At 50.4% G+C, this 13,653-nt stretch overlaps 1 protein-coding gene across 3 annotated transcripts in view; it reads right to left on the reverse strand.

Moving 5' to 3' along the window:
• The window catches only part of LOC120055000 (collagen alpha-1(XXIV) chain-like), a 234,981-nt gene that overhangs the window by 131,008 nt on the left and 90,320 nt on the right, over positions 1 to 13,653 (reverse strand). For all 3 annotated transcript variants that reach the window (XR_005477653.1, XM_039002817.1, XM_039002816.1), the window contains one exon: positions 6,512 to 6,556. Coding sequence is in view for 2 of the 3 variants with exons in the window: in XM_039002817.1 (XP_038858745.1) it covers positions 6,512 to 6,556 (45 nt within the window). In the remaining variant the exon portion in view is untranslated. The remainder of the gene's footprint in view (positions 1 to 6,511; positions 6,557 to 13,653) is intronic.

Here is a 13,653-nt window from a genome sequence, read left to right on the forward strand (position 1 = left end):
TCGTCCGAGGAGGAGGATTACGACGACCGTTACAGAAACACCCACCACCACAGGACCAAGCGGAGTGGAGAAGGGCGGCAACAGCAGTGGAAGAAAACACAGGACTCGTGGACTTGGGAGGAGATCCTGGACGGCAAAGGACCCTGGGCTCAGCCAGGGGAATATCGCCGTCCCAAGGCGGAGTTGGAGGCAGCGAAGGCAGAGAGGCGCTGGTATGAGGAGGCAGCGCGGCGACGCGGTTGGGAGCCCGAGAGTCAGACGCAAACATTTCTTGGGGGGGGGGGGCACACGAGGAGTGTGGCACACGAGGAGTGTGGCAAAGCCGGGTAGGATACCTGAGCCAACTCCCCGTGCTTACCGTGGAGTGAGAGGGCGTCGTACTGGTCAGACACCGTGTTATGCGGTAAAGCGCACGGTGTCCCCAGTACGCGTGCTTAGCCCAGTGCGGGCTATTCCACCTCGCCGCACTGGTAGGGCTAGGTTGGGCATCGAGCCGGATGTCATGAAGCCGGCCCAACGCATCTGGCCTCCAGTGCGTCTCCTCGGGCCGGCATACATGGCACCAGCCTTACAGATGGTGTCCCCGGTTCGCCAGCATAGCCCAGTGCGGGCTATTCCACCTCGCCGCACTGGCAGGGCTACGGGGACCATTCAACCTGGTAGGGTTGGGGAGGCTCGGTGCTCAAGAGCGCGTGTCCTCCTTCACGGTCCGGTATACCCGGTGCCACCTCCACGTACCAGTCCACCGGTGGCAGCCCCCCGCACCAGGCTGTCTCTCCAGGTTCTCTCTCCAGCTGCTCCCACCTGTCCAGCGCTGTCAGAGCCTTCCTCCTCTCCAGCGCAGCCAGTGTCTGAACTGCCTGCCTTCCCAGCGCTGTCCGTCTGTTCCGAGCCTTCAGAGCCGTCCAGCCAGGACCAGCCAGAGCCGTCCAGCCAGGACCAGCCAGAGCCGTCCAGCCAGGACCAGCCAGAGCCGTCCAGCCAGGACCAGCCAGAGCCGTCCAGCCAGGACCAGCCAGAGCCGGCCAGTCAGGAGCTGCCAGAGCCGGCCAGTCAGGAGCTGCCAGAGCCGGCCAGTCAGGAGCTGCCAGAGCCGGCCAGTCAGGAGCTGCCAGAGCCGGCCAGCCAGGAGCTGCCAGAGCCGGCCAGTCAGGAGCTGCCAGAGCCAGCCAGCCAGGAGCTGCCAGAGCCAGCCAGCCAGGAGCTGCCAGAGCCAGCCAGCCAGGAGCTGCCAGAGCCAGCCAGCCAGGAGCTACCAGAGCCAGCCAGCCAGGAGCTGCCAGAGCCAGACAGCCAGGAGCTGCCAGAGCCAGCCAGCCAGGAGCTGCCAGAGCCAGCCAGCCAGGATCCGCCAGAGCCAGCCAGCCAGGATCCGCCCCTCATTCCGGTGTTGCCCCTCAGTCCGGTGCTGCCCCTCATTCCGGTGTTGCCCCTCAGTCCGGTGCTGCCCCTTAATCCAGTGGGGTTAATTTGGAGGGTGGTCATTGGGAGGAGGCCAAGGAAGCGGGGTTTGACTATGGTGGGGTGGGGACCACGACCAGCGCCAGAGCCACCACCGTGGACAGACGCCCACCCAGACCCTCCCCTAGACTTTATGCTGGTGCGCCCGGAGTTCGCACCTTAAGGGGGGGGTTATGTCACGTTCCTGACCTGTTTTTCCTTTTTCTTGTATTTATTTAGTTGGTCAGGGCGTGAGTTGGGGTGGGTTGTCGATGTGTTATTTTCTGTGTTCGGCCGGGTATGATTCTCAATCAGAGACAGCTGTCAATCGTTGTCCCTGATTGAGAATCATACTTAGGCAGCCTGGGATTCACATGTGTTTTGTGGGTGTTTGTATCTCGTGTCTGTATTCGTGCCACACGGGACTGTTTGTCGGTTCGTTTCTCTTTTGTCATTTTGTTTCATTAGTGTTCCGGTTATTTTTGTTAATAAATAATCATGGACACAAACCACTCCGCATATTGGTCTGATCCTTCTCGCCTCTCCTCCTCGTCCGAGGAGGAGGATTACGACGACCGTTACAGGTATGACGGCTGCGTGGTCCCATGGTGTTTATACTTGCGTACTATTGTTTGTACAGATGAACGTGGTACCTTCAGGAGTTTGGAAATTGCTCCCAAGGATGAACCAGACTTGTGGAGGCACTGAGTTTGAAGGTAGGCCTTGAAATACATCCACAGGTACACCTCCAATTGACTCACATGATGTCAATTAGCCTATCAGACACTTCGAAAGCCATGACATCATTTTCTGGAATTTTCCAAGCTGTTTAAAGGCACAGTCAACTCAGTGTATGGAAACTTCTGACCCACTGGAATTGTGATACAGTGAATTATAAGTGAAATAATCTGTCTGTAAACAATTGTTGGAAAAATTACTTCTGTCATGCACAAAGTAGATGTCCAAACCAACTTGCCAAAACTATAGTTTGTTAACAAGAAATTTGTGGAGTGGTTGAAAAACGAGTTTTAATGACACCAACTTAAGTGTATGTAAACTTCCGACTTCAACTTTAGTCCTTACAAACCATTAACGAAGGCTACATTAGGCCTTTGAAAGTAATGATCCATTCATCTGTCTGATTTCAGACAGGGAGACATTGTGGACGTTGAGCTTCCTAGTCGAGCGCTGTTATTCACAAGATCATCTTTGAGAGATATTTCATGTAAAGTACCTGCTCTTACAATAAAGTTGAACATCTCATTCCAATGTCATGGGAATTAATATGGAGTTGGTCCCGCCTTTGCTGCTATCACAGCCTCACAGCCTTCTTATGGGAAGGCTTTCCACTAGATGTTGGAACATTGCTGAGGGGACTTGAGTCCATTCAGCCACAAGAGCATTAGTGAGGTCGGGCATTGATGTCAGGTAATTAGGCTTGGAACAAAGTTGACACAGAATCGTCTAGAATGTCATTGTATGCTATAGCATTAAGATTTCTTTTCACTGGAATTAACTTTTTATGGCTGCAGGGGCAGTATTGAGTAGCTCTGATTAAAGGTGCCCATTTCAAACGGCCTCGTACTCAATTCTTGCTCGTACAATATGCATATTATTATTACTATTGGATAGAAAACACTCTCTAGTTTCTAAAATCGTTTGAATTATATCTGTGAGTCAAACAGAACTCATTTGGCACAAACTTCCTGACCAGGAAGTGGAAAGTCTGAAATCGATGCTCTGTTCTACTTCCTGCCTATACATGGGCATGATACGTATTAGTATACGTGCACTTCATACACCTTCCCCTGGATGTCAAGAGGCGGTGAGAGAAGAAATTTTGTGTTTATCTTGGTCTGAAGTGGAATACAAGCTCTTTGTATGACGTGTCCCTCATTTCCGGTTTTCTGGAGAGCGCGCAGGGGGACATGGATTTGCCTTCTGTTTAGCTGCCGTTATAGGCGACTAATATCTCCGGCTTTGATTTTATTTGATACATGTGACCATATCATCGTAAAGTATGTTTTTTCAATATAGTTTCATCAGATTATTGAAAATTTTTCGGGAGTTTTGCCGTGTTCCGTTCTCTTCCGTTTGTTGACATGGAGAGATTCGCGCCACTTGGCTAGTGCGCTTGCTAAATCGAGAGGGAAAATGAACGTTCTAAATCCAAACAACGATTGTTCTTGACAAAGGACACCTTGTCCAACATTCTGATGGAAGATCACCAAAAGTAAGAAACATTTTATGATGCTATTTCATATATCTGTCGTGCATGTGAACTAGTCGCCGGCGCCCAACTTTGGGGTACTCAGCTATACCGAAGCTGGATGTCGTAATGAAGTTATTTTTTAGAATTCTAACACTGCGATTTCATTAAGAACTAATGGATCTATCATTTCCTATACAACATGTCTTTTTTAGTTATGTTTATGAATAGCTATTTGGTCAGAATATGTGTGTCAGAAAACGTGTCAGAAAAATATCGTTGCTGTTTAGACGTTGTGGAAAAAGTAGCTAAGTTAGCACAATGTGTAACCACTGATTTCAGCTCTAAATATGCACATTTTCGAACAAAACATAAGTGTATGTATAACCTGATGTTATAGCACTGTCATCTGATGAAGAATATCAAGGTTAGTCAAAAAATATATATATTTTACTGGTTTGTTACGATCGCTAACTTTTGCTACTGGGAAATGGCTTGTCTTTCTGGCTATTGTGGTAAGCTAATATAACGCTATATTGTGTTTTCGCTGTAAAACACTTAATAAATCGGAAATATTGGCCGGAATCACAAGATGCCTGTCTTTCATTTGCTGTACACTATGTATTTTTCAGAAATGTTTTATGATGAGTAATTAGGTATTTGACGTTGGTGTCTGTAATTATTATGGCTGCTTTCGGTGCAATTTCTGATTGTAGCTGCAATGTAAACTATGATTTATACCTGAAATATGCACATTTTTCGAACAAAACATAGATTTATTGTATAACATGTTATAAGACTGTCATCTGATGAAGTTGTTTGTTGGTTAGTTTGGTTGGTTCTTGGTTAGTTAGGTTGGCTTTGTGCATGCTACCTGTGCTGTGAAAAATGTCTGTCCTTTTTTTGTATTTGGTGGTGAGCTAACATAAATATACGTGCTGTTTTCGCTGTAAAACATTTTAAAAATCGGACATGTTGGCTGGATTCACAAGATGTGTACCTTTCATTTGCTGTATTGGACTTGTTAATGTGTGAAAGTTAAATATTTAAAAAATATATATTTTGAATTTCGCGCCCTGCACTTGAGCTGGCTGTTGTCATAAGTGTACCGACGTCGGGCTTGCAGACATAAGAAGTTTTAAGGGGCCTAGCCTGAACCATGAAAAACAGCCCCAGACCATTATTTCTCCTCCACCAAACTTTACAGTTGGCACTATGCATTCGGGTAGGTAGCGTTCTCCTGGCATCCGCCAAATCCAGATTTGTCTGTCGGACTGCCAGATGGTGAAGTGTGATTCATCACTCCTGAGAATGCGTTTCCACTGCTCCAGAGTCCAACTGCGGCGAATTTTACACCACTCCAGCCGACGCTTGCCATTGCGCATGGTGATCTAAGGCTTGTGTGTGGCTGTTTGGCCATGGAAACCCATTTCATGAAGCTTCCAACGAACAGTTATTGTGCTGTACGTGTACTTTACATGGACTACTGTATCAATATCCTACAAATGTAGCCTCCAATTTTTGTCACAGCTGGATTAGATAGAGCTGGCTGCTTTTCCCCAGCAGGCCTAACCTCCAGCAGCCTGACCTGACCATGTCCAGTCATGTCCTGTCCTGTCCAGAGAGAAGAGGTTGATTTGTAGGGATAGGTCAGAGTCATTCATCTGAGTCAAATCAGAAACCTGGAAGGCTGGGGGCCATGCTGCCTGGCGGGCATCTTGTCACAGTAGTCAAGTCAATTTACAGTTAAGTTACGGTATAGAGGTTGAGTTACGACCGGCTGCTGTGACTATGGCTGAGGAAACTCTCTCTTTTTGTCTCTGTGCTCTCTCTCCCTATCTCTCACTCAGACGAAGTTATGAGTCATTTTTAGTCTGTTCAATTATGATGTTGTTCAGAGTGAATTTATATTTGTGTTTCTGACATCTGGGTTTTTTCTGGAAAATCATGATTTTAGTTTTTTGAAATATACTACCAGGGCCCAATCATGGCAATATTTCTCTAGAATGTTAAGGTTCTGTTGAAGACCTTCTTTGGTTGGTGATAGAAGAACCAAATCATTAGCATATAGCAGGTATTTTACATGTGTCAAATAGTGTCCTGGGGCTGGAGAATGGTCCAACATGTCTGCTAATTTATTGATATAAATGTTGAAAAGGTTTGGACTCAAACTGCAGCCCTGTCTCACACCTCGACATTGTGAAAATAATTATGTTCTTTGGTTTTAGATTTTTATTGCACACTTGTTTTCTGTGTACGTACATTTTGTTAAGTCATACACCTTAATGGTCCAACATGTGCTTGACAGGCCTACAAGCCTTTGGCAGGTCATGGTGCAGCACTAAGCATTGCACAGTAGCAGGCATGGTGAGGAATATGTTGTTGCCATTCAAAACAAATGACCTCGGATTGAGAATTTGCATGGTGCCTGAAAGCACTGGCACTAGCTAGATATTTCCAAGTATTAAAGCAAGTCAGAGCAGATTCCCCATTCATCAAACATTTAACTCTCCCAGTATCCAAAGCATCATCAAAACATCTAATCTACATACAAATATGGGTTTAGCTTGATGTGTTTATAATACACTGTATGAGAGAAGTACTCTAGAGAGTAATCAACAGCATCAGACCCTACTACATCCCATCTTCCCTGAACTGCATCAAAATCAAACATACCAGAATGAATGAATGAGAAAATGAATGAATGTACACTACATTCAAAGTCAGTGGTAAGATCCTACTGTAGTCAACCTCTAGAACACTAAACACACAATGGCATAAAGCTAAAAACGATGGATCTTGATCAAAACACAACAGATGAATTAAGACATGGTGTGTAATGTAATGTTGTGTGATACTCACCCTTAGGCCAGGAAAGCCCCCCATGCCAGCACCTCCAGCAAGCCCCTGTAAAAGAGCCCAGGAACATCATGAGTACAGGGTAGCAATGCACACACACACACACACACACACACACACACACACACACACACACACAGACACACACACAAACCACGCACGCACGCACACACGCACACACGCACACACACACACACACACACAGACACACACACACACAGACACACACACAAACCACGCATGCATGCATGCATGCATGCCTGCACGCACGCACGCACGCACGCACCCACGCACGCACACACACACACACACACACACATACACACACACACACACACAGGATAATAAAGCTTTTCTCCAAATGAATATATCATGCAGGCTGGCACACCCAGATACAGCTAATCATACTACACAACTCTCTTCTTCACTGCTTGTAAGTCTACATTAAACAATGCTTTTACAGTGGTTTTACAGTGTATTTACAGTGCTTTTACAGTGGTTTTACAGTGTATTTACAGTGCTTTTACAGTGCTTTTTAAATGAATAAAAAGGCTCAGAAAAAACAGAAGAGAAGAAACAAAGTTGATAATCTGCAGCATACTTTTCCGGCTCAATAAAGATATCCCCTCTAACTGCTGTTTTGAATGAACTCTGCCCGACACATCCCCACTAATCTTAATGGATTACATATCATCTCAACACATTGAGCTCTAAGACGTTACAGACCGCTGGGCCTGGGCTGAGCTCATCCATCCAGAGGTATACAGTACATTTACACGCACACTAATAATTCGATATTACAGTTTTTCTCAATTGTTTACACACTAAAACTGGCCCATGAGGCACAATGACCCAAACCTGTATCTCATTTAGTAGAACCATCCACCAAATCTGCAATACTAATGGCACATGTTTTGTTTAATACTCAGATTGCAATTCTATAACAAATATCTGGGAAAATACAACACACAATTATCTACCTTTGGTACAATCTTCACAACTAAGATATCTTGTGTGTAAATGAAAAACAACACTGTTCAACAAACTAAGCTCAATTACCAATTGATCACCTTCACATGTGCACTTTGCAATCAGACCTTTGGTATGGATAAACAGGCCACAGGTGAGTACTCCTGTGTTTCGAGAACAACGGAAGCAAACTTGGTAGAGGTAGAGGTATAGGTGGAGGTGGCGGTAGAGGTGGAGGTAGAGGTGGAGGTAGAGGTGGAGGTATAGGTGGAGGTAGACGTGGAGGTGGAGGTATAGGTGGGGTAGAGGTGGAGGTATAGGTAGAGGTGGGGGTAGAGGTAGAGGTGGAGGTATAGGTAGAGGTGGAGGTATAGGTGGAGGTGGAGGTATAGGTGGATGTGGAGGTAGAGGTGGAGGTATAGGTAGAGGTGGAGGTATAGGTAGAGGTGGAGGTATAGGTAGAGGTGGAGGTATAGCTAGAGGTGGAGGTATAGGTGGAGGTGGAGGTATAGGTAGAGGTAGAGGTGGAGGTGGAGGTGGAGGTATAGGTAGAGGTGGAGGTATAGGTAGAGGTGGAGGTATAGGTAGAGGTGGAGGTATAGGTAGAGGTGGAGGTATAGGTAGAGGTGGAGGTGGAGGTGGAGGTATAGGTAGAGGTGGAGGTATAGGTAGAGGTGGAGGTATAGGTAGAGGTGGAGGTATAGGTAGAGGTGGAGGTATAGGTAGAGGTGGAGGTATAGGCAGAGGTGGAGGTAGAGGTGGAGGTATAGGTAGAGGTAGAGGTGGAGGTGGTGGAGGTATAGGTAGAGGTGGAGGTATAGGCAGAGGTAGAGGTGGAGGTAGAGGTGGAGGTGGAGGTATAGGTAGAGGTGGAGGTATAGGTAGAGGTGGTAGAGGTGGAGGTAGAGATGGAGGTGGGGGTAGAGGTAGAGATGGAGGTAGAGGTGGAGGTGGATGTAGAGATGGAGGTGGGGGTAGAGGTATAGGTGGAGGTAGAGGTGCAGGTGGAGGTAGAGGTGGAGGTGGGGTAGAGATACAGGTGGAGGTTGGGGTAGAGGTGGAGGTAGAGGTGGAGGTAGAGGTGGAGGTGGGGGTAGAGGTAAAGGTAGAGGTAGAGGTGGAGGTATAGGTGGAGGTAGAGGTGGAGGTGGATGTATAGATGGAGGTGGAGGTATAGGTGGAGGTGGGGGTAGAGGTGGAGGTATAGGTAGATGTGGAGGTAGAGGTGGAGGTATAGGTGGAGGTGGAGGTAGAGGTGGAGGTGGGGTAGAGATACAGGTGGAGGTGGGGGTAGAGGTAGAGGTATAGGTAGAAGTGGGGGTGGCGGTAGAGGTAGAGGTGGAGGTAGAGGTGGGGGTAGAGGTAGAGGTGGAGGTAGAGGTGGAAGTATAGATGGAGGTATAGATGGAGGTAGAGGTATAGGTTGAGGTGGGGGTAGAGGTGTAGGTGGAGGTGGGGGTAGAGGTAAAGGTAGAGGTGGAGGTATAGGTAGAGGTGGAGGTAGAGGTGGAGGTATAGGTGGAGTTAGAGGTGCAGGTGGAGGTAGAGGTGGAGGTGGGGTAGAGATACAGGTGGAGGTTGGGGTAGAGGTGGAGGTGGAGGTAGAGGTGGAGGTGGAGGTAGAGGTGGAGGTGGGGGTAGAGGTAAAGGTAGAGGTAGAGGTGGAGGTGGAGGTAGAGGTGGAGGTAGAGGTGGAGGTGGAGGTAGAGGTGGAGGTATAGATGGAGGTAGAGGTGGAGGTGGAGGTATAGGTGGAGGTGGGGGTAGAGGTGGAGGTATAGGTAGATGTGGAGGTAGAGGTGGAGGTATAGGTGGAGGTGGAGGTATAGGTGGAGGTAGAGGTGGAGGTGGAGGTAGAGGTGGAGGTGGGGTAGAGATACAGGTGGAGGTGGGGGTAGAGGTAGAGGTATAGGTAGAAGTGGGGGTGGCGGTAGAGGTAGAGGTGGAGGTAGAGGTGGGGGTAGAGGTAGAGGTGGAGGTAGAGGTGGGGGTAGAGGTAGAGGTGGAGGTGGGGATAGAGATGAGGTAGAGGTATAGATGGAGGTGGAGGTAGAGATGGAGGTGGGGGTAGAGGTAGAGATGGAGGTATAGGTAGAGGTGGGGGTAGAGGTAGAGGTATAGGTAGAGGTGGGGGTAGAGGTAGAGGTGGAGGTGGAGATGGAGGTAGAGATGAGGTAGAGGTGGAGGTAGAGGTAGAGGTTGGGGTAGAGGTAGAGGTAGAGGTGGAGGTGGAAGTAGAGGTGCGGGTAGAGGTAGAGGTGGAGATGGATGTAGAGATGAGGTAGAGGTTGAGGTAGAGGTGGAGGTGGAGATGGGGGTAGAGGTAGAGTTATAGGTAGAGGTTGTGGTAGAGGTAGAGGTGGAGGTATAGTTAGAGGTGGTGGTAGAGGTAGAGGTGGAGGTATAGTTAGATGTGGTGGTAGAGTTGGAGGTGGAGGTGGGGGTAGAGGTCGAGGTGGAGGTGCGGGTAGAGGTGGAGGAGGAGTGGAGGTAGAGAGGGAGGTAGAGGGGGAGGTGGAGGTGGATGTGGGGGTAGAGGTGGAGGTGGAGGTAGAGGTGGGGGTAGAGATGGATGTTGAGGTGGGGGTAGGTAGAGGTGGAGGTGGATGTGGAGGTAGAGGTGGGGGTAGAGGTGGAGGTGGATGTGGAGGTAGAGGTGTGGGTAGAGGTGGAGGTGGAGGTAGAGTGGGAGGTGGGGGTAGAGATGGATATGGAGGTGGGGGTAGGTAGAGGTGGAGATGGAGGTGGGGGTAAAGGTGTAGGTGCTGGTAGAGGTGGTGGAGGTGGAGGTGGAGGTGGTGGTAGAGGTGGAGGTAGAAGTGGAAGTGGAGGTGGTGGAGGTATAGGTAGAGGTGGAGGTATAGGCAGAGGTAGAGGTGGAGGTAGAGGTGGAGGTGGAGGTATAGGTAGAGGTGGAGGTATAGGTAGAGGTGGTAGAGGTGGAGGTAGAGATGGAGGTGGGGGTAGAGGTAGAGATGGAGGTAGAGGTGGAGGTGGATGTAGAGATGGAGGTGGGGGTAGAGGTAGAGGTGGAGGTAGAGATGGAGGTGGAGGTATAGGTGGAGGTGGGGGTAGAGGTATAGGTAGAGGTGGAGGTAGAGGTGGAGGTAGAGGTGGAGGTATAGATGGAGGTAGAGGTGGAGGTGGAGGTATAAGTAGAGGTGGAGGTAGAGGTGGAGGTATAGGTGGAGGTAGAGGTACAGGTGGAGGTGGAGGTAGAGGTGGAGGTGGGGTGGAGATACAGGTGGAGTTGGGGGTAGAGGTGGAGGTAGAGGTGGAGGTGGAGGTAGAGGTGGAGGTGGGGGTGGAGGTAAAGGTAAAGGTAAAGGTAGAGGTAGAGGTGGAGGTGGAGGTGGAGGTGGAGGTGGAGGTGGAGGTGGGGGTAGAGGTGGAGGTGGAGGTGGGGGTAGAGGTGGAGGTGGAGGTGGGGGTAGAGGTAAAGGTAGAGGTGGGGGTAGAGGTAAAGGTAGAGGTGGAGGTGGAGGTATAGGTAGAGGTAGAGGTGGAGGTATAGGTGGAGGTAGAGGTGCAGGTGGAGGTAGAGGTGGAGGTGGGGTAGAGATACAGGTGGAGGTTGGGGTAGAGATGGAGGTTGGGGTAGAGATGGAGGTAGAGGTGGAGGTGGAGGTAGAGGTGGAGGTGGAGGTAGAGGTGGAGGTGGGGGTAGAGGTAAAGGTAGAGGTAGAGGTGGAGGTATAGGTGGAGGTAGAAGTGGAGATAGAGGTGGAGGTATAGATGGAGGTGGGGGTAGAGGTGGAGGTATAGGTAGATGTGGAGGTAGAGGTGGAGGTATAGGTGGAGGTAGAGGTGGAGGTGGAGGTAGAGGTGGAGGTGGGGTAGAGATACAGGTGGAGGTGGGGGTAAAAGTGGAGGTAGAGGTGGAGGTGGAGGTAGAGGTGGAGGTGGAGGTGGGGGTGGAGGTAAAGGTAGAGGTGGAGGTAGAGGTGGAGGTATAGGTGGAGGTGGGGGTAGAGGTGGAGGTGGAGGTGGGGGTAGAGGTAAAGGTAGAGGTAGAGGTGGAGGTATAGGTGGAGGTAGAGGTGGAGGTATAGGTGGAGGTAGAGGTGCAGGTGGAGGTAGAGGTGGAGGTGGGGTAGAGATACAGGTGGAGGTTGGGGTAGAGGTGGAGGTAGAGGTGGAGGTAGAGGTGGAGGTGGGGGTAGAGGTAAAGGTAGAGGTAGAGGTGGAGGTATAGGTGGAGGTAGAGGTGGAGGTGGATGTATAGATGGAGGTAGAGGTGGAGGTGGAGGTATAGGTGGAGGTGGGGGTAGAGGTGGAGGTATAGGTAGATGTGGAGGTAGAGGTGGAGGTATAGGTGGAGGTGGAGGTAGAGGTGGAGGTGGGGTAGAGATACAGGTGGAGGTGGGGGTAGAGGTAGAGGTATAGGTAGAAGTGGGGGTGGCGGTAGAGGTAGAGGTGGAGGTAGAGGTGGGGGTAGAGGTAGAGGTGGAGGTAGAGGTGGAAGTATAGATGGAGGTATAGATGGAGGTAGAGGTATAGGTTGAGGTGGGGGTAGAGGTGTAGGTGGAGGTGGGGGTAGAGGTAAAGGTAGAGGTGGAGGTATAGGTAGAGGTGGAGGTAGAGGTGGAGGTATAGGTGGAGTTAGAGGTGCAGGTGGAGGTAGAGGTGGAGGTGGGGTAGAGATACAGGTGGAGGTTGGGGTAGAGGTGGAGGTGGAGGTAGAGGTGGAGGTGGAGGTAGAGGTGGAGGTGGGGGTAGAGGTAAAGGTAGAGGTAGAGGTGGAGGTGGAGGTAGAGGTGGAGGTAGAGGTGGAGGTGGAGGTAGAGGTGGAGGTATAGATGGAGGTAGAGGTGGAGGTGGAGGTATAGGTGGAGGTGGGGGTAGAGGTGGAGGTATAGGTAGATGTGGAGGTAGAGGTGGAGGTATAGGTGGAGGTGGAGGTATAGGTGGAGGTAGAGGTGGAGGTGGAGGTAGAGGTGGAGGTGGGGTAGAGATACAGGTGGAGGTGGGGGTAGAGGTAGAGGTATAGGTAGAAGTGGGGGTGGCGGTAGAGGTAGAGGTGGAGGTAGAGGTGGGGGTAGAGGTAGAGGTGGAGGTAGAGGTGGGGGTAGAGGTAGAGGTGGAGGTGGGGATAGAGATGAGGTAGAGGTATAGATGGAGGTGGAGGTAGAGATGGAGGTGGGGGTAGAGGTAGAGATGGAGGTATAGGTAGAGGTGGGGGTAGAGGTAGAGGTATAGGTAGAGGTGGGGGTAGAGGTAGAGGTGGAGGTGGAGATGGAGGTAGAGATGAGGTAGAGGTGGAGGTAGAGGTAGAGGTTGGGGTAGAGGTAGAGGTAGAGGTGGAGGTGGAAGTAGAGGTGCGGGTAGAGGTAGAGGTGGAGATGGATGTAGAGATGAGGTAGAGGTTGAGGTAGAGGTGGAGGTGGAGATGGGGGTAGAGGTAGAGTTATAGGTAGAGGTTGTGGTAGAGGTAGAGGTGGAGGTATAGTTAGAGGTGGTGGTAGAGGTAGAGGTGGAGGTATAGTTAGATGTGGTGGTAGAGTTGGAGGTGGAGGTGGTGGTAGAGGTCGAGGTGGAGGTGCGGGTAGAGGTGGAGGAGGAGTGGAGGTAGAGAGGGAGGTAGAGGGGGAGGTGGAGGTGGATGTGGGGGTAGAGGTGGAGGTGGAGGTAGAGGTGGGGGTAGAGATGGATGTTGAGGTGGGGGTAGGTAGAGGTGGAGGTGGATGTGGAGGTAGAGGTGGGGGTAGAGGTGGAGGTGGATGTGGAGGTAGAGGTGTGGGTAGAGGTGGAGGTGGAAGTAGAGTGGGAGGTGGGGGTAGAGATGGATATGGAGGTGGGGGTAGGTAGAGGTGGAGATGGAGGTGGGGGTAAAGGTGTAGGTGCTGGTAGAGGTGGTGGAGGTGGAGGTGGAGGTGGTGGTAGAGGTGGAGGTAGAAGTGGAAGTGGAGGTGGGGGTAGAGATGGATGTGGAGGTGGGGGTAGGTAGAGGTGGTGGTAGAGGTGGTGGTAGAGGTGGTAGAGGTGGTGGTAGAGGTGGTGGTAGAGGTGGTGGTAGAGGTGGAGGTGGAGGTGGTGGTAGAGGTAGAGGTGGAGGTGGAGGTGGGGGTAAAGGTGGAGGTGGTGGTAGAGGTGGTAGAGGTGGAGCTGGAGGTGGTGGTGGTGGTAGAGGTGGAGGTGGTGGTAGAGGTGGTGGAGGTGGAGGTGGTGGTAGAGGT

The sequence above is a fragment of the Salvelinus namaycush genome, chromosome 10, assembly GCF_016432855.1.
Source record: "Salvelinus namaycush isolate Seneca chromosome 10, SaNama_1.0, whole genome shotgun sequence".
Classification (NCBI taxonomy): Eukaryota; Metazoa; Chordata; class Actinopteri; order Salmoniformes; family Salmonidae; genus Salvelinus; species Salvelinus namaycush.